Genomic DNA, 20,482 nt, shown 5'->3' on the forward strand with positions numbered 1-20,482 from the left:
TTACTTTTTACATATCCTATAATTTTAAAATATTATTTAAAGTGTGAGGTTTATCCAGCAGACACTTTCGATAGCGCAATTGCGGAATCCTAGATCATAAAAAAATAAAAATAAAAAAACAACGATTATTATTTATTAATTTTTATATATGGACATTGTTAAATCGTTAGTCCGAACAAAATATGTTAAAATAAAAAAATATATATATATATAAATAGAAAAATAACAGCAAAAATAATTTTTTAACTTCCACAGGCAGTTAAGGACGACTCCACGATTGATGTGATCTCTACTATTCCCACAGAAAAAGCTTCGTGACTTATAACTACATATATAAATATAATCTCTCACTTGGTGCCCACGTTTCAATAGCGTACAAACTACACTACACTACACTACACATCAACATGTCTGTGGAGCGCGGCAGTTCCTACTTACTCTTATCTTGAACTGCCTACTTACTCTTATCACTTCAAGGTTCTATCCTATCTACACTAATTAGGGGTGGCGGTTCGGGTCGGATATTTCGGATCCGACCCAATCAATCGAATTGGTATTTTTATATATATATATATAAAAAAACATTAAAAATTGAATATGTGTTATTCTGAAATTCGTCGATTACGCTTTATTGGACCAGTCGAGTTCCACGTGAATTGGGTTCTCGGCTTCGTCAAGAAAATTTCCGGACTAATATTGTAGCCGAATATTAAATCTCAATGCCTACGAACAAAAATATTTGTAGAAGAATGATTGGACCGAATACTATTCGAATTCAATTGAAAAGTATTCCAATATGAAAAACGTCTATAAAAATAGAAAATAAATTTAATCTCATAAGTATAAATAATTTTAAATTTATTTTGATTTTTAATTTAAAAGTGATTATAAATAATTATTTTTTTATCTCTATTATATTTGATTTTAAATTGAAGTATATATTTATAAAATTTTGATTCGCCTTAAGTATTTTTTATTTATAGCTTATTTTTTATATAAATTAATTTTAATTATCTTTATACAAAATTTTATTATAAAATATATAATAAATTTTATTATTTAAAATATGAAATTAAATTAATATAACAATTTTTATAATTATTCAGTAGTATCATACTCTTTCCGTCTCACTCACATATTCTATTCCGTTCATATTTTCGTTTCTATCAATTTTACATCTGATTCCAATTTGTTTTTTTTTTTTTTTTTAACACATTTTAATTTTATTTTAAATTTTTAAATATATAAATTATTTTTATTTTAATTAAACTGCACTGGCAGTTTGGCACTCAGTTATATTTATAGCAGGGTTGAATACCGGCCGGGTGTCGTCCTTTGCGATTCCCACCAAAACCCTAATAACTCACTCTCGTCGACGATCTTCCTTGACAATGTCCGACGTGCCTCAGGATGTCATCAAACTGGTACTCTACCGGCTTCCTCCCAAGTCCTTGCTGCGTTTCCGCTCCGTTTGCAAGGCGTGGTGCTCTTTGATCGACAGCAAAGAGTTCATCAACGAGCAACTGCGTCAGTCCCGTGAAAGCAACTCCAATCGCAGTGTTTTGTTGGACTCCGATGAACTCTTCCACTTACGTTTCGATGATAAATTGGTGCGATTAGATACGGGGAACTTTCCATGTGAACCTAAATCTGTGGTGGTTTCCTGTAACGGTCTCGTTCTCATTTCATCCGCCTATGATAATATTGTTCTGTGGAATCCTTCCACGCGAAAGGTAAATAAATTGCCTTCGACGCCTTTGGATTTTCCAGACTATACTGTTTTTATGCAGGTGCGATGTGCATTTGGTTACGATTCTAAGCACGACGACTATAAAGTTATTAGAGTGGTTCAGCCAATTGGTGAAAGTGAAGTAGGCAGTGAATGTTTTCCTTGTGCTAAAATGTATAGTCTCAGATCAAATTCCTGGAAAACGATCGCAGATTTCCCTTACGTGTTGCCAGGCGAAACAAACTGGGGCGGTTATCTGAACGATACCCTGCATACGTTTGTTGAGAGCGGTAACCGCTCTGGCTCAATAATGGCGTTTGATCTCGCGAAGGAAGAGCACTATGAATTTCCGAAGCCAGAATACAATAGAGCGGATTGCTGCTTGGTGTCGGTGGAGGTGATGCAAGGATATCTTACGCTTGCTATTTCTAGAGAATCGATAAACAGTGAGATTTGGGTGATGAAGGAGTATGGTGTGAAGGAGTCATGGGTGAAATTACTGGCTCTGGTTCCACTAACCTCCATGCCTTGCCAACATCTATGTCCACTGGCTTATTCTAAATGCGGTGACAAGGTTTTGCTGGTCTACAATGGCGCGTTGCTCATGTGGTATGATTTGAAGACGAAAACCAGAGGAGTTGCTTGTCTTGATGGTAGTCCGTTTATTGGCGACTCTGGTGATGATAAGATCCCTACCTTCAATGCTGTGGTATGTGTTGGCAGCCTCGTTTCCCCTCATAGTCCAGCCATGGCAGAAGGCAAGACAGGAAGAAAGAAGATTAGTAAGAAAAGGTATGTGCTGTGCTATTTTCTAGTTCATTCATCGTTTTCTCTTCTTTGTTGCTGTATGTGTTCTTTGTTCTGTTCCATAGTTTTCGATTGGAATCCATTAAATGCGGGCTTGATTCTTTCACTTCTTTGTAGGGATGATGACTTCCTATCAGTTGGCTTCAAATTAGTACTGTGAACAAATGTTACTGGTAATGTGATTCGAATCCTTTTGTCCTGTGAAGTTTGATAGTTCATATCCTTTTTGAAACTTTTTGTGCATATTTGCTATCAAAACATTCTCTCTTTTTGGATTTTGGTCTAATTTCTATTAGCCCAATGGGATAAGTGATCATTTGGTTCGACCTGTTTACAGAACACACTTTTACTCATTTGATATTATTCATTTTTCAAAAAATATTACATTAAATATATTTTTTTTCTTATAAAATATCAAATCAAATATTAAATTTTTACTTTTTTTCCAACTTTAAAATTTCCAAAAAAAACTCCAAAAACTCTTGTATAAATGCCCTTTGCCTTTGAAAAGTTTGATAGCTCATTTCCTTTTAAATCTTTTCGTGCTATCAAAATGTTCTCTTTTCGTATTTTGGTTTAATTATTTTTAGTCACAATTGTAATTTGGAATGAGCTTTTTACAGCAAAATTATTTTAATTTAATTTTTAGTGCTTTTAACTTTGGAAATCACTCAAGTGATATAAAGATTAAACTCAATAAATTTTAAAATAGATGCATTAATAATTTATATGAAAATTTTGTTAATTATATTTAAAAAATTTAAATTGTTTAATATGATTGGGATTGGGAATTTATATTTTTTTGAATTTGAATTTTCAATTCTCTATAAATTTGCAACTTCAATTTGTTAACACCAGACAAATTGCGTAATTAGCAAGTAATTAAAAAATATATTAATAAAAATAATTATAATTTAATAAAATTAATTATAATAAATTAATATTATTTAGTTTAGGCACAAAGTTTGATGTATTGTTTAATTAGCAACGAATTACATAATAACTAAAATAAATTTAAAAATATTTAACCGGGATAGAGAGAGTACTATTTATATAAAACAAATTTAAGAAAATTTTATTTGTAAATCATATAAAAAATATCTTTAAATTTAACAGAGTAAAATTTTATTATTTATTAAAAATTTTAATAATTTTATTTAATGTCAATATTATTTTATGTCATAGTATTATATAATTATTTAAATTTAATATTTTTATATGTTAAATCTCAATTCCAAAATTCAAGCTACCAAGTAAACACATCACAATGGCGGCATTTAAGGTAAATAAATATAAACCGAAAACGTAGGTGTCACTTTCAAAACCTCGAAGCTTTACCTAAAATTAGAGAAAGCACCAATGGCTTTGGTCACTAACACGACACCACCCTCCAACCCTAAGATTAATTGACTTACAACCAACTATATTTTTCTTCATTTATACAAAGATCATTGGAATTTTGATTAATTTTTTTAAAAAGAATTAAAATTGATAAAAAAATATATATATATATAATATAATATTATCTTGGAGTAAATAAATATTAGTAATATGTTACTCCCTTCGTCCCATATACCATAGTTTCTGTTGTCCATCTCACATACTTGAAAAACAATTATACACTTTAATCTCATTTTAAACTTTTTAATTTTTTTTAAAAATTTTAATTAAACTAATTAGTTATCTTAATCTTAATTTATAATTATTTATATTATAAAATAATTATTTTAACTAATACATTCTTAATTATCTACTCATTACACCCTCCCTCCGTATCACGGAGGTAGTATTATTTAAAAACAAATTAGTATCAAGAAATATAAATATATTTGACAGGCCTCACAATTAATATTATAAACAATATATAAATATATATAATATATATGCTTTTTCTATTAAAAAATTAAAATTTAATTTAAAATATTCTTTTTTATAAAAAAATCGTAAACCTATGCCTAACTTATTTTATAGCGTGTATTTTACCAATTATCTTTTTTTATATTTTAAAATATTAATATTAATAAAAAAATAAATACAATTATTATTTTACATAAATATAATTATAATTAAAATAAATCAATTATAGATTTAATTGTTATCGCGAAATTATTTTTTAAAAAATATATAAACACTTAACAATATAATATTCTTTTGGTCTCAAATTTTAAAAAGTATATTAGAGTAATAATTTGAGATAGTTTGAAAAAATAAAAAATATTTTGTTATAAATTGGGGACTACAAAATGAAAAAACAAGACAACTAGAAGGAGGAAGTATATATATTATACTCTCTCAGTCTCTTCTTAACAAATTTATTTATTTTTTTCATTTTGGTGCGTACTATAACAAAATATTCATTTTTTTTTTTAGTAATTGTACTATTTAATTAATATTATAAATATCCTACTAATTTACAATATACACAAATGTCATTACCTTTATATCATACAATACTAATACAATTAATTTAGTTTCAATATAATATTAATATTTTTAAAATTTTGTAAAAAAGCAAATGAATTTATAAATATGAAACGGAGTGAGTATTGAAAGTATTAAAAGTATATATATATATGTATATATATATATATATAAAAGCCTGATAGACCTAAAAAGTTTTTCAACGCTGTAACTACAACTCATTTTAACAGCTAACAGTGTTTCAACCCTACTCCAAATTGATCGACACATCTTTCACATATGCTCTGAAATTGGAGCTTCAATCCCCTGGAGGTGGAGGTGGAGGTGGAGGTGGAGGTGGGTAAAGGTAAAGGCTAAAGAAAAATCCCTATTCCGATGCCTGTATGTGCTTGCTCTCGTAACTCTAACCACTACCAAATGCATTATGATTTATTTATGCATCTTCCACCACAGAGAGACACCATGACTAACCACACCATGGACGAAACCCTACCAATTCAACCCTCCCCCCTCTATTCATCATCACGTATTTCTCTTCTGAAATAAGTATAACCCACTTACTCTTCCTGCTCCTTTCCTTTCCTTTCCTTTCCTCATGTCATCCATGGCGTCCTCGCCTCCAACTTTACACCGCCGATTCCAAGACACTTCTTAAAAGGGGAAAAAAGGAAAAGGGAAGCACAGAAAAGAAGAAAACTATATATATACATATCATAATAGTGTATCGTTTACCGTCAAGAAGAAGGCTCCACATATGCTTATCTTACCTCAAGGGGAGTCCTTCTGCTGGCGACACTTGTGGCCTGCGACGGTTCCAGCCGATGCCCACTAGTCCTTGTATGTCGTTTTTCTGTGATTTTGTGGCTCCCCTGCCCTCCCTTCACTGATCTCTATTTATTACGAAGCTTCACGCGTCAGGCGTGTTCGGTAAGTTGTGAGTGTTCGCCGTGCTCGAGGAAAAAAAAAAAAAATTGCTGAGAATGCCTGCTCTGCCCTTCGAGATCGTCGAAGATATCCTCCGCCGGCTGCCGGTGAAATCACTGAAGCGGTTCCGCGCCGTCGCCAAGTCGTGGTGTTTTCTCATAGACAGCGAGCGTTTCGCCAAGTTGCATTTGCAGCAGTCATTGATTTCGAACACCAATCGGAGTCTGATTCTCGGCGGGCTCGGGCTTTACCGGATCGGTTTGGATTCGCTCGAGGAGGCTGAGGTTATCAAACCCCCGTTTTACTATAGGAGTGTTGATGGAATCTCGAATTCATGCAACGGTGTGGTTCTGGTGATGTGCGAGCCCGCTGTTCTCTGGAACCCTTTCTCTGCGGATTTCAAAGTTTTGCCGGAATGTTCTGATGGATCTCCGACGGAGGTGGAATTGTACCCCAGGACGACGTATGGATTTGGCTACGTTTCGAGAACCGATGATTACAAGGTCGTTAGGGTTGTGGAATTTAGGCATAAAATCAACCATTTTTGGATGTATGCGGAATCTTCGATCTACAGCCTTAGATCCAACTGCTGGACGAAAATCGACAGTTTCCCTTACCCGCTACCGTTCTTGAGAGGACACTGGCGTGTGCACGTCAATGGCGCGCTGCACACTCTCGAAATATCCGATCTGATGGACTCCGCGAGGATAATGGCCTTCGATTTGGATACTGAGAAGCATAATGAATTGACGATGCCTCCTGGAATTCAAGCCAGGAACTTCGATCTGAATCTGGATATGATTGGTGGGTGTCTTTCTGTGGTTTGCTCTCGCAGATCCAGGGTGATAGTGTGGGTGATGAAAGAGTATGGAGTGAAGGAATCTTGGACTAAACTGTTTTCCATTAGCTTTCCTGAAATCGAAAGGGATGATTTCCTGAAGCTTCTGGTATATTCCCAGGATGGGAATAGGGTTCTGCTGAATTGTGATGACAAGAGGCTTGTTTGGTATGATTTGAGGAAGAAAACTGCTGAGAAAGTTTGTGTGGAAGGTATACCTTTCGTGTTCTATGCTGAAGCTTGTGTTGAGACGCTCATTTCTCCTGACAGTTCTGGAGAGGTCAAGAAACTGCAACATGTTGAAACCAAGCGGAGCCAGGAGAAAAGGAAGGTGCAGAAGATCAGGAATAAAAGGTGAATGAATGAATGAATTAGTGGTGCAACATTGGGCTCACTGATTCTTTATATGATTGATTGTCTTGGTTTTTATGGTGTTGACTTGTGATTTTCTTGCAGTCAACTTTGAATATTGTTTTTATGTTTTCAGACATTTGCAGGGTGTGAATGGTTCCCTTCTTTTCTTAGTGTTTCTATTTAGAAAGCGATCGTAGATTATGGTAGATCATGCCTGATATATCCGTTGCTAATGCTCCATTTTTTTGAAAAAGAAAAAGGAAATGAAAACATAAAAGGGTGTAATATCTGGGTTGTGCGGTTATTGGAGGTTCTTTGTCTCATTGATGCTAAAGGGTCTCGGTTTTTCTGTCAATAAGCTTGGTTGTATGGCCTACTGGTATTAATTGATAAGTGAACATCAAGAAGTTTAGTTCTTGTTTACTCTTGATACCGACAGTCGGCTTATTTTGTTTGTGCGCTGTATCAGGGACGATTTCTTGTCAGAAGGATTTAAGTTGGTACTCTAGGAATTGCAAACATACAATATACAGAGAGCGTATTTATGGAGGCTAAAGTGGTATGTTATTATGCCCATTTTCATATTGATAGTTGACCTGTTTGCTTCATTGCTTTGATTTTGATAGTTACATTTGTGAATTTGAGTTTGTAACACTTTCTTTTTCTTTGGGAGCAATGGTAATTGTAAACATTGTGTGGTTTTTGTCATGTCAACTTTATGCTGATGCTTCTTTACTATCAATGTGGACCCTTATGCTGGAGGAAGTTTTAATCGGATAGATCTTCCTGTAGTTTGAGAAGAGATGTGTAAAGTTGATTCCGACGGCCCACCAAAATATTCCCACCTCCCTTATTTGCATGTCTTCTCAAAGCTTGCTACTTTTCATTGAAATTGTTTTGATACACTTAAATTCAGTTTTAGATTTAGTTGAGCTTCTCTTTAGAGCTATATTTGACTCCGTTGTTATGATTCTATTTGTTTCCTGTGATCTGGGCAAAATATATGCATGATCTGAGTTTAGATGCTAAGCCTTGTCGATTTCAGCATAGTGGTTAATTATCTATAGACATATTGGCGAAGAATTTTCATTTGCTTCGAGCCACAAACCATAATCTGCTTATTGTTAGTTTGCTCAATCATGCAGCTTCTACTTGTTTTGGATAATGTAATTGTTTGTTTACTTCAAAATAGAGCTCTGTTTCTCGAAATGGCTTACACATGATTGGTTAAAGCCTCGTTGATTCTTTATTTGCAGAATAGCAATGGACTCGGCTGCCAAGAAATCAACCGGGGAAAGAAAAAGCTCACTCTATTCTTCTGTCAAGGTTAACTACTCTAGCAATCAACATAGATCTGTGGTTGCTGTTGGTGAGCAAAGTTGAAGTTTGGCTGGGTGACCTCAACAAGACCCGCGTGCTTAGTCAAGATTGAAGGATAGTTTTCTGAGTGTTGTCGGAAAGTCACTTGGCTGCGCCGCGGCCAACGACTCCCATGGTGCTTCTTTTGTTACCAGCAACAGGAGAAATTAAAGCACTCTAGGCTGGAGTAAATATGAATATCAACTAAGTATCCTGTGGATATGTCTTTTTAACTAACTTTTTAAAACTCATACTGACATGAGAATTATCTATCTTTTGAAGCACTATGTAGTTTTGTCTTTGGTTAATCTTATGCTTGTGTGTTACTCCATTTCTTCTTCTGCTTGTGTTCCTGATAGTTACTGCATTGTGGTAGGAATCCAAATATCCAATAAGGCAATAATGACAAAATAATTTAGAAGAATTTGATTTTAAATTTGGATGGGCCAAGTGGTTTCAAAGCCCAATAAGAATTTGAACCAAATCCAGCCCAACATGCATTTGCCAGAGCTCTTATGATGCCTTCCTGTTTGAAGTTCATTATCCTTTTTCCCCAATCAAATATCTCAGAGTTTTACAGTAAGATTGATTTTGATTATTCATTTACAGCGGAAAGCAGTTGCAGTCGGAGCAGAGGTTAAGCGAATGCAAACTGCAAGATAACTCGAGTTTGCTCGTATCTCATTCCCATGGCAGCTGCTGATTATCGATGTTGTTTCTCTCTCTCTGGTAATATTTTATACGTCTTTTATGATCCTAACATGGAAGTTGTGAGTGATGCTGCTGCTGCTATTAACTATTAAGCATTTCCTGTTGTTGATGCAATGAGATGATTAATTGATTAATTAATATGGTGAATGAAATCAAATACTCTTAACTGAGTTCCAGTAAGGATTCATGAATTGGTGATCAATTGTGTGTACGTATATTTTTGATCGATTCAACCTAATAGCTTTCATAACTTGCTAGTTTGAAAGCAATTTTGGAGAGGATGCTAAGAACAGAGCAAACGAGGTGAAAATGTATTCAAACTTTTCACCGGCGGCATCAACTAGGTTAGGGATTTCTCAGCATTTATCTTGTAAATAATTGGTGGAATAAGTTATTTAATTTGAAAATTAAATTGACATTTTATAAGTAAGAAATATATAAGTTAAAGAGTAAAATGTAATTATCGGTATTACATTATTTAATGATGTGCTAGCCATAAGCTTTTATATTGGACATTTGTGGGATAGATAAATTCAGAAAATTACCATTTTAAAAAATAAATAAATAAATATTAATACTATAATATAATAAAAAATAATTATTTTATATTTTATTTGTAATTAAAATTTAAAATTTTATTTTATTTTTATTTTTTGTATTATACTCTTTTCGTCTATTAAAATTAGCTTAATTGGATATGGCAAAAAAAAAATAAAAATAAAAATAAAAATAAAAAGATAGTATAAAGTATTTTTAAAAATTTAATTAAAAATGAAAATAAATAAAAAAGAAGAATATAATAAAAATATTGATATTGATTGTCAATAAATATTAAATAAAATGTAATAATTATATATTGATTGTTGAAAAATAATAGAGTAAATTTAAAAGTGATTAAAAAAAAAAGTAAAAATAAATTTTGAGGATGAATAATGTATATAAATTAAAATTTAAAATTATAATATAATACCAAATTCAAAATATAAATTTATAATTATACTAAAAACTTAAAATATTAACTATAATTTATAAAATTTTATAATAAATTATAAATACAAATAATTTAACATGGGGTTGTAATTTTATTTTGAATTCTTATATTATTTTTAAATTAAAATATAAGTTACCAAATTTTTTAAAAAAATATATTTTATATTATATAATTTAAAATTTTAAAATATAATTAATAAAATTTAAAATAATTATAAATGTTCTAGAGAAAAATAGAATTATATTTAATGCTGAATATATAAATTTTTTGTTTTTTTAATGCTGAATATATAAATTTTTACAATATCAATATTTTCTGTGTTATCTTAATTATTATCATTATTTAAATCGAATGTTTAAGTATGCTAGTCGGTCTTCACCATAATTACGATTACTTATTTTAATTTCTTAATTATGGTATATTCCTTTTTTTTTTTTTCAAAATATTAATTAGAAAGCTTAGTGAAAATTAATATAAACAGTTGTAAATTCTTAATACTTAAAGGCAAAACAATAAAAAATCCAGGTTTACCAAATCTGCTGAAAATCGTCCGCAGTGCTAAAATTCCAAAAAATCTACTCATGCTTTCTAAAACGTTGGACACTCGCCCCCTTTTAAATCACATTGACGCCGTTAAATTTTATCGTTATATCACTGTGATTTCTCTCTATTATGTTATTTCTTCTTTTCTTCTTCTTTCTTCTTCTTCTTTTCTTCTTCAAATTCTTCTTTACACATATTTTTTCTCAATTTTTCTCTTCAGGCCATAGCAGTTCCATCCACTTCTTTCTTTTCTTCTTTTTCCTCAATTTTTCTCTCTTCTTCACCGATTAATAGTAAAGATGAAAGGAAGAAAAGAAAGAGAATAAAGAAGATAAGGGAAAGAAATAAGAGAAATAAGTGGTTGGACATTAGTTTTTTTTTCTCCAATTTTATTTTTCTTTCTCTGTCTCTTTTTCTTCAATTTTCTTTTTTTTTTTCCTAATTCTTTCGTACACGATTGCAACCACCAGCAAAGTTCTTTCTTTCTTTTGATTTCAAATCTTATCTTGATGTCAAATTGAATTTTTAGATTTCTGGGTTTGGTAAAACAAAAGAAAAAATCTACGGTGAATAATAACTTACGCATTCTCATTTCCATCTCCATGTCCGGTCAATTAATTGTGATAAATTTGGTAAAATTTATGTTGTGTTTAGCGGATTTAAAACTAAAAGAAAATAATAAGGAAGAAGAAGAATAAAAAAGAAAAAGAACGAGGAAGAAGTTGTTTGTAAAAAGTAGTGAACAAGGATATTTTAGTAATTTTATAAAAAATATATCACTCCGTTAAATCCTAACATAGGGGAATTTTGGCAATATTTTACAAACTACAGGTAGATTTTTTGGAATTTTAGGACTACGTGGAAACCATTGGGTTTTTTTTGCTGTTTTGTCTACTTTAAATATATAAGTTTTCTATCCAAAATCGAAATTCTCTGATCTCATTCATATTCACATCTTGTTGAGGTCTTTTTATAAGCAGTCAAGTACTTTTGGGATAGAGATACACAGAAGCAATACACTGGTTGTAACATTTTTACTAAAAAATGGCCTTTCTTTTGACTCAATTTTTCTTTCTTGTTTATTATTGTGAAAATTATTTTATAATTTTTTTAAAAATTATATTAAATATATATTATATTCGATAGACTTAAATAATAACATTATAATATAATAGATGTAACGAAATAATTATGTATAAACAAAAAAATTAAAATTTAATCTAAACTATAAACTAAATAATCATAATATCTCTAACAATTTCATTATTGCCGCCTTGGTTTTTAACAATTAATGGGATCAAGGGAGATCATGTTGGGCTTCTAACAATTTCATTATTGCCGCCTTGGTTTCTAACAATTAATGGGATCAAGGGAGATGATGTTGGGCTGGACTTGTGACCGTAAGGTCATGGATTCAAATCTTGGACACCTCATGTTATCTGTCACACATGATAATTTTTATGTCGGATCTGATTTGCAGGTATTAAGTTCCATTATAGACTTGGTGCACTTCGATTTTGCTGCTTCCATTACTCCTTTGTTTTGCTTATATTCTCGTGAATTAAAAAAAGGTGCAGTCTTTGAAGTTTCCCATTTGGTTTCGCCATGAGATTCTGCTTACACTGGGTGGATCTGAAGAGAGTAATAGTCAAATATATGAAGCAGGTGAATTTGAAATTGAATTTCCAATAATTTTCTTGAGGTTTTCACAATAAAAATATTGAATTTGGTGACACATAATCGTCCTTATCAGAAAGACAATGGGGGGTGTAATTTGTTAAATCTTCTTGTGTTTAAGGTAGTACAGTGTAGTGAAGAGACGAAAGAGACGTATCCGCGGGAATCATATAATGTCTAAATTGGTAATTTTGTTAAGTAGCGTAGGGAAAAGCAAAGCGCAGCGCTTACATACATCAATTGTCATGACAGTGGTTGGTTTCCGTTTAGGTCTGCTGTGTTGGGCTGCGGTGGTCTGATTATATCTCGCGTTTTGTGGCCGAATTGTGCTATAAAGAAGAGGGTTTTGGAGCGGTGGGGTGTCCGATTACATGGTCCTCCGTAGAAAAGCCCCCGCCGCCGATGTCTTCGCCTCTCTCCAAGCGAAAGCTGGATGATTATGTCGACGACGCCCACGCCCTTCCTCAGCTGAATCCCATCAGGATGCGAAAGGACCAGTCTGCCCTATCATCATCATCATCTTCTTCAAGCAGTTCACCCCGCTTCGCCGCCGGCGCCGACGCCTCCCGCCCTCGATCATCCGTCGCCGACTCAACCCGCCTCCAATTTTTCGTTCGCGTGCTCTCCGATCAGACCCTCGTGCTTCAGGCTGATCCGGCGGACACAGTTAAATCGGTTCACGAGAAAATCCAGTCTATTACAGGTATTCCCATCATCGAGCAGGGTTTAATTTACCGTGGGAAGCAGTTGCAATGGGAACAAACGTTGAGGGGATCCCAGGTTCAGAACGATGCCAGTTTGTACTTGATTGGCCGGATGAGGAGCACAGGGCACCCCCAGGCCTGGCAGAGAATTAACGATGTCGTTTCGTCGGTTTTCCATCTCTCCAAGAACAATTCCTCCAGGCCGCCTCTGCTGCCGCTGCCGCCTTCTAAAACTATAAAGTGGATGCTCAGTGATTTCTTGAGGAAGACTCCGCAGAACGATGATGAACTAGCGTCTGGTCATCTGCAGATTTTCTGTGCTTCGTCCGCGCCTGCAGCTCTGGTAATGCTTTACATGTCTTCACATAATCCCAACAGGGACGTTGCGGATGAAGCCATTAAACACTTCCTCAGTTCCAGTAAGAGTATTTTGCCCAGACCTATTTATCATCTATGCATACCGATAGTGTTGGAATTCTGTAGGTTATTGAATAGGGCAGCAGGAATTGATGATCCTTTATATTGTTTGTGTCGAACTACTTTGGGAGCAATGCTGGAGGATCTTGAAGTAGGTTTAAGGAAGGGATTGATTGAACTTCGGGATGTATTACCATTTGTTAGTGAAATAGCTGCTAAGCTTTCGGAAGATTTGATGTTAAGCTTGGAGTCAACCACCTCCCCAGGGCCTTCGATTGATGAAGTTAGTGATTTCACTTCATTTATCTTCCAGGTCAAGATTGCAATGAAGAGAGATTCCGAGTATTGGGGTCCAATTAAGGTACCCTTGGGCAAGGAACACTGCAACCCACCAATGTGCCATGCAGATGAGATAAACTTTTTGCACGGGATTTTTCAGGATTTGTTGCGTATATTACAGAAATGTTTAACCAGAGTTGAGGAATATATGGACTTGGTAACAACGCAGAATGGCGATAACCTTCCTGGTGGGACCTGGCATTATCTTGCACTTCTAAAGGAACTTAATAGCATTTCAAAACTTTATTATGGCTGTGAGGAATTGTTTTGGGAAGCCATGGAGAAGAGAAAGGATGCTTTATGTTATCTTATTGTGAAGTATGCAAAGAGGAGTGAAGACCATACATGGGTTTTTGACCGGAAGGAAGTAACTAATTTTGAGGCAAGGAGGCATTTAGCAATGATGATGCTTCCCGAGGTGAAGGATGAGTATGAAGAGCTGCATGAGATGCTGATTGATCGCACGCAGTTGTTGGCAGAATCATTTGAGTACGTTGGACATGTAAGTGCTGAATCCCTGCGTGCTGGTTTATTTATGGAGTTCAAGAATGAAGAGGCCACGGGTCCTGGTGTCCTTCGGGAGTGGTTTTTCTTGGTTTGCCAGGAAATTTTCAATCCCCAAAATGCTCTTTTTGTTGCATGCCCTAATGATCGAAGAAGGTTCTATCCAAACCCAGGTGCGAAATTGTCATTTTGTACACGCATTGTTCTTTCTTGGTTACAGTTATCCCTTAATTTTATCGTGATATCCTATATCAAATGGTTCTAATTAAGATGCATGCAGTCAGAATCTAAAATGGTGGATAGAGAAGAAAAATCTAAATATAACTTTTGATTATCTTGTAGTGTTTTGATTTTTCATGTCATATATTAGGTAGAAATTCACAATCATTATTTTTTTCTTCTTCTAACTATTTTGCATTCTATTCGGTGCATATATGATGTAAAACTCAACTTCATTAGAATGGTTGATCAAGGGACTGATATTATGTGAATAAGGAATGCTACAAGAAATCATGATCAGTTGGAGATGGATTAACTTAAAAGTTTGATCACGGGCAAAATTCGTTTTAACATATCATGTAAATACATACAATTATGTGTAAAGCATTTATTAGATTGGATAGACACAGGAAAGATTCAATACTTTTAAAATCATGTGCGACGTGTCTGGTCTTTCGTGTGCTGCTTAAATTATCATTGAATGTTTTTTCATGCTTATGCATTTCCTAGTAAATGTGTCATCTGGCTCAAATATTGCTTGAAGCATACCTGATCCCAAGAGATCAAAAGTTAAACCTCAACTCCTGAGAGGAAACAACATTCATGCTCATAAGTATAGATCTTGATACCAGTGCTCAGAATTTGGATGTTGATCTTACAATTGAAGTATTTCTTGTCAGATATGTGGTTGGTTGGTGCTTCTTAAGTGTGACTAATCTTTCATCTCTAAATTGGATGGCTGTAGATAGTATAGTACAATTGTATTTTGCTAATACAATATAATTAATTCTTGAAAATTGTTCCCCAGCTAGATAGTTTATGAAACAATATCTTGTAGGAACCAGCGCCCAACTTATTAATGCATGTACATTTGCATCTGTCTTTATGCTCCTGTGATGCATTTCCTGCTGAGTGTAGGGCATGGTGGATTATATTCAACTTTGCTAGAATCTCTTTAGTTTGGAAAAAAGGTCACTTTTCCGCTTGTTTACCTGGAATATAGATTGGATATGTTTGTGACTTGAAAATTTATTTCCCAAAGTTGTTGGGCATGGAAATAATGGTTCTGAATTTTCTCCATGCTGGAAAAAATTATAACAAGATGGGCTGATGTTCTCATGTCCTATATGTCTTTGCACCTCTGAAGCCCTTTGAAAAAGTGCTCTTTAGATATGTTACCTTTCCAGTTGTGCACTTAGGAACTATAGTTGAGAAGGGTGCTAAGTATCTTTTTATTTCTAGAAACAACATAAAATTTTCTGGGCAGCTGTATATGGAATTTCCGTATATCACTTTGTAGGAAGTTTTTAGGTTTTGGGTGGTGTTGATTTTGAAGGATAAGAGAAAGAGTTCTTTTACTTTTCATTTTACCTAGCAGATAAACTTAGAATCAATCGAGGAATATGTTCACACTTCTAAAAATACAAAAAAAAATAAAAAATAAAAATTGAGGAATATATTCAAATGATTCCACATATTCACTCTTATAATAATTGTTTTATTATCTCTTCTACGTTAACAAATTCCACTTCTTTACCGGAGGCTGGTAGACTTTTTATGTTGTTTGTACTTGCTTTCTTTGAGTTCTCACTATTAGGAATAGTTATTTAACCTTTATGCATTAGCGAAAGGCTGTAGATTTCTTCTAGTATCATTTTCTTTCGCATGTTTATTGAGTTAGTTCCGCGTAAGCTATTTATTGGAAAACCCCTGTTTAAATCAACTTTGAGTTCCAAGCTTAAAAGTTAGTATAAGCTGCAATGATACTTTCTCCATTTTGTTGATATTCTATCCAGTATCCTGTGGGTTTGTTCGCTTTAGTTAAACTAACCATGCAAAAAGGTTTCCTTTGATCAAAATTACTATTGTCCTCTCCTTTATTTTCTCTATGTTTGATCTGAATGTGCTACACTTTGGAGGATTTTTTGACGATTCAACTTTAGGTTGGATTGAAATTAGTAGATTGTTAATACAAAAGGACTAGAAGAGCACCTTCTTGGTAGTTAGGTGGAGTTAATGTAGCTCTTATTTTATGACGAATAACATAATTGACTAATGTTGGGGAAAAAAAAAAGGAAAATACAATCACTCTTAATACCCACTTGTTAGGGAAAAAAAAAAACTCTCTACAGTAGTGTAATGGTTAGAAGATGCAGCATTTACATGTAGCAACATCCACAATGAATTACACTTACCATAATGGAGAGTAGAGTCATATTTCCAGATGGAAGTTCCAACCTGGACCAAGAACTCTCACAAATGTCCCAAGTGAGACTCACCCTCCTTCCAATCTCATAGTGAATTCCATACAGTATCCAATCTCAGCTCCCACACAAGAACCAGCTCAAATCTCAGACTCTAGTCCATGTGGAAACACACTTTGAGACACACTCTTGAATCATTTTCCTTCTAAAGCCTATGGTGCTGACCTTCCAAAGACTACAACACATATTTCCACCCAGCACGCTAAAATTAACTAAGCAAACAAATATTATAGAAGGGGTTTCTTTTTCAAGTCATTTTCCTTCTATGGAGAATTCTTCCCCAGGACAAATTGTATCAACAAAGACTTCTTCTCCAATGTAATTTGCTCAAGTCTTATTGTTTTCAAGATTTGGTCACTGAGAAAGTTGAGTTTAGACTAAAATCCCATGGCTATCTAGGGATCCTGCCTTTTTTGCCTTGTGCAGGTTGCAACCACTAAAGTTACATCTTATATATTTGCTTATAATTATTGTGTAAGTTGACTTAGATCCTCCATTGCCAGCCTAATTGACTTGATAAAAAGAATTGCAAAGATAATGAATTCTATACATTGGTTTTGAGTGGTTATTTTTTCCTCCTACTTTGAAGTGATTATTAAAGCAAGGTTGGGGCCTTTAACAAACTTGTAAATTTCATAAATTCCGAGTTCTTACAAGTTCTGGTGATAAAGCACATACTAGATTAGTCTTGTTCTCTGTTATTTTGTTTTTTAACAAAGATTTTCTGGATTGAATGTCATCAGTGAATATAGAATTGTTTCACTCTTATGTGTAAAACAAAGATGAGTGCTAGTGCCGGCACTGGACAAACTTGGGTGGTTCCCCAAGGTCTCTTTTAAGGTCTTAAAATCTGATGGCCTATGTAAAATGTAAGGCTTGGAACAGGTCAACCCAGCACACCTAAGACCTCAAAGATATGTTTGGTGTGCTGGAGAGGATAATGAAAGGAATGGGGTGAGTATATGAAATACTAATGAAAAAAAGGAATGGAAAAGTTTAAAATTTGTTTGGTATGCAATAAAACTAGATGGTATTTTATTTACTTTTCATTGGTTAAAAAATAATATAATGAAATTCTATTAAAAGATAAAAGTAAATAGATACCCATAGAATAATAAGTAAATATTTTATTTTATCTTCTAAAATGGAATAAAGGAGGATTTAACATTCCATCATATATAGGCTTTACTGAAGTCCTTGACATTTTCATTGATTTTATTAATCATGTAGCAAACATGGTTTTAAAGATTCTCTTAGTATTTCTATCCTATAGAGCTTTGTACTAAACATACCCATAAAGTTTGATAACATTTCAGTAGTAGAAGAACAGGATCCTGACGTAGTATCTTACCAAGGAGACTAAATATTATAGCCCCTTTTTAGAGATAACATATGCCAATCAACCTACTTGTGCTTCTTTGTTTCATAATACGGAAAATAATTGTTGTCTTCTGCATTTTTCTCATTTACAGCATCTAAGGTGGATCCCTTGCACCTTGAATATTTTAACTTCTCTGGTAGGGTGATTGCCTTAGCCTTGATGCATAAGGTACAAGTTGGCATTGTACTCGATCGAGTGTTCTTTTCACAATTAGCCGGGCATACAATTACCTTAGAGGATGTAAAAGATGCAGACCCTTACTTATACAGTAGTTGCAAGCAAATTTTGGAGATGGATTCGGAGGCCATTGATCAAGATGCCTTGGGTCTTACATTTGTTTATGAAATTGAGGAGTTGGGAACAAGGAAGCTTGTTGAGCTTTGTCCTGGTGGGAGAAGCATTATTGTGAATAGTAAAAATAGGGAGAAGTATGTTGATTCTCTTATTCAACAGCGGTTCGGTATATCAATTGCTGAACAGGTAGCCCACTTTGCTCAAGGTTTTGCTGACATTATGAATTCCAGACAGCTCCAGACTTCCTTCTTCAAATTCTTGATACCCGAGGATCTTGACTTGATGCTACATGGTAGCGAAAATGAAATATCTGTAGATGATTGGAAAGCACATACAGAGTATCATGGCTTCAGTGAAACTGATGCCCAAATATGCTGGTTTTGGAAGGTATGTTTTGAAATTCTTTCTGAGTGCCTTTTTTTTCCCATTCCTATGCATTTGTTTCTGCACCCTTGTTGAAAATGCTCCTGTAGAAGCTCTATCATTTTTTCAGTCTCTTTGTTTGTAGTTTATGCACCTTTATGTAGTCCAGTCATCTTGTTTGCTCACAGATTTAAGGTATATATAGTGAAGAATGACGTGCCTACAGCTTAAATTGGAGGAATAGAAGAAACAACATAAAAACAGAAAGGAGAGCAAATGAGTAGAATGATATCCTTAATAATAATACCCTGTGCCAGCTGATGAATTTCAGGGCAAGTGTAAATTTTGTCAGTTCGATTAAGTGTAGCTGCAATCCGTTTCAGTATTTTGGGGTTCTGCTTTAATAAATGAGGCGAGCTTCTGGTAGTAAAATAGGCATATGTAGATATTCAAATGAAAATTGATTTCAAAAAACAACAAAAGGATTTTCATATTTTTAGAAGTAGTGCTTGTAATTTATCTCTGAGAGTTTGTTTTAGATGAAAGGTCTATTTCTTTTTCTGATGATAGAACCGCTCCATTAATTTATGATACTCGTATAAATGTAATTTGAATAGCACTTGGTTGTATCTGTGAGAGATTGAAATTGACAATGACTTCGAACCTTGCAGATAGTTGGACAAATGTCAACAGAGCAGAAAAAGGTTCTCCTGTTTTTCTGGACGTCAATAAAATATCTACCAGTTGAAGGGTTCAGCGGGTTGGCTTCTCGTCTCTACATCTACAAGACCACCGAATCCTCTGATCGTCTGCCTTCATCTCATACATGCTTTTACCGGCTGTGTTTCCCTGCTTACGCTAGCATGAGCACAATGCACAACCGCCTCAGCATAATCACTCAGGAACACGTCGGCTGCAGCTTTGGTACTTGGTGAAAACCAGGTTTGGGATTGTGTACATTGTAGAAGTTTGTGTCCATCAAGATCAAGCATGTAAATAATAGACTCTTTGAGTATCGGAATATTTTGGCACTATATACAGACACTTTTATGTAATGTGCGGGAAGGAAGGAAATTGGATTGGTGGTGTCATTGTAGAAGATTGGGATTTGGGAGTGATCATGTATTAGTGCCAGTGGCTTCATGCCCTCTTGTTTAAATTGTCAATATGGAGTCGGTAACTTATTATATATTCGAGGTAAGGAAGAAGTCGGGCTTTTATTTTACCCCCTTCTCTGTGTAGTAGTAGTGGTAGATATGGCGTTGATCGGTGAAATCAAGTGATTTACATCGAACAACATATAAAATAGGCGGACATCACATATTTTTATTTAATACATCATATGTTGTATTGAATGTTTGTATTAAATAAAAGTATGTGGTGTTTGTCCATCCTTGTGAATATATTTTTTGTGATGTGTTGTATTTATATTAAAGTAGATGTGTTGTTTATTGCTATGTATAGTGCTGTTAGTTCTGTGTAAGAATTATGAACTATTGTTCAGTGGTACTAATGGCAATTGGGATGGGTTTTCATATGATTTGAAACAAGTCTTTTGAATTTGGTCTAATCAAATTCAGCCATACTTTTCGAGGGTGTGCAGTTGAATCATATTTTGATTTGAAATTGAATTTAAATAATAT

The 20,482-nt window shown here is 33.9% G+C and overlaps 3 protein-coding genes and 1 long non-coding RNA gene across 5 annotated transcripts; 3 read left to right on the forward strand and 1 right to left on the reverse strand.

Moving 5' to 3' along the window:
* Positions 1-1,298: 1,298 nt before the first annotated feature.
* Positions 1,299-5,405, forward strand: LOC127247778 (F-box protein CPR1-like). Its single transcript, XM_051269790.1, has 3 exons — positions 1,299-2,521; positions 2,654-2,709; positions 5,188-5,405. Exons 1-2 carry the CDS (start codon positions 1,392-1,394, stop codon positions 2,694-2,696), a joined length of 1,173 nt encoding a protein of 390 aa, XP_051125747.1. The 5' UTR covers positions 1,299-1,391; the 3' UTR covers positions 2,697-2,709; positions 5,188-5,405.
* Positions 5,142-5,852, reverse strand: LOC127247780 (uncharacterized). Its single transcript, XR_007837927.1, has 2 exons — positions 5,725-5,852; positions 5,142-5,607 (listed from the first exon to the last, which is right to left on the reverse strand). It is a non-coding gene; the product is annotated as an uncharacterized LOC127247780 (long non-coding RNA).
* On the forward strand, positions 5,606-8,763 carry LOC127247776 (F-box protein CPR1). Its single transcript, XM_051269789.1, has 3 exons — positions 5,606-7,073; positions 7,543-7,632; positions 8,330-8,763. Exons 1-2 carry the CDS (start codon positions 5,938-5,940, stop codon positions 7,580-7,582), a joined length of 1,176 nt encoding a protein of 391 aa, XP_051125746.1. The 5' UTR covers positions 5,606-5,937; the 3' UTR covers positions 7,583-7,632; positions 8,330-8,763.
* A 3,504-nt stretch (positions 8,764-12,267) lies between these two features.
* LOC127247775 (E3 ubiquitin-protein ligase UPL5) lies at positions 12,268-20,064 on the forward strand. 2 transcript variants are annotated; one of them, XM_051269787.1, is made up of 4 exons: positions 12,268-12,342; positions 12,625-14,491; positions 18,274-18,863; positions 19,511-20,064. In XM_051269787.1, the coding sequence occupies exons 1-4, from the start codon at positions 12,283-12,285 to the stop codon at positions 19,772-19,774; spliced, it is 2,781 nt and encodes a 926-aa protein (XP_051125744.1). In that variant the 5' UTR covers positions 12,268-12,282; the 3' UTR covers positions 19,775-20,064. The 2 variants fall into 2 exon arrangements, with proteins under 2 accessions (XP_051125744.1, XP_051125745.1); XM_051269788.1 differs by lacking the exon at positions 12,268-12,342 and adding an exon at positions 12,478-12,539.
* Positions 20,065-20,482: the final 418 nt, after the last annotated feature.

The sequence above is a fragment of the Andrographis paniculata genome, unplaced genomic scaffold, assembly GCF_009805555.1.
Source record: "Andrographis paniculata isolate CXL003 unplaced genomic scaffold, ASM980555v1 Contig32END, whole genome shotgun sequence".
In the NCBI taxonomy this organism is placed as follows: domain Eukaryota; kingdom Viridiplantae; phylum Streptophyta; class Magnoliopsida; order Lamiales; family Acanthaceae; genus Andrographis; species Andrographis paniculata.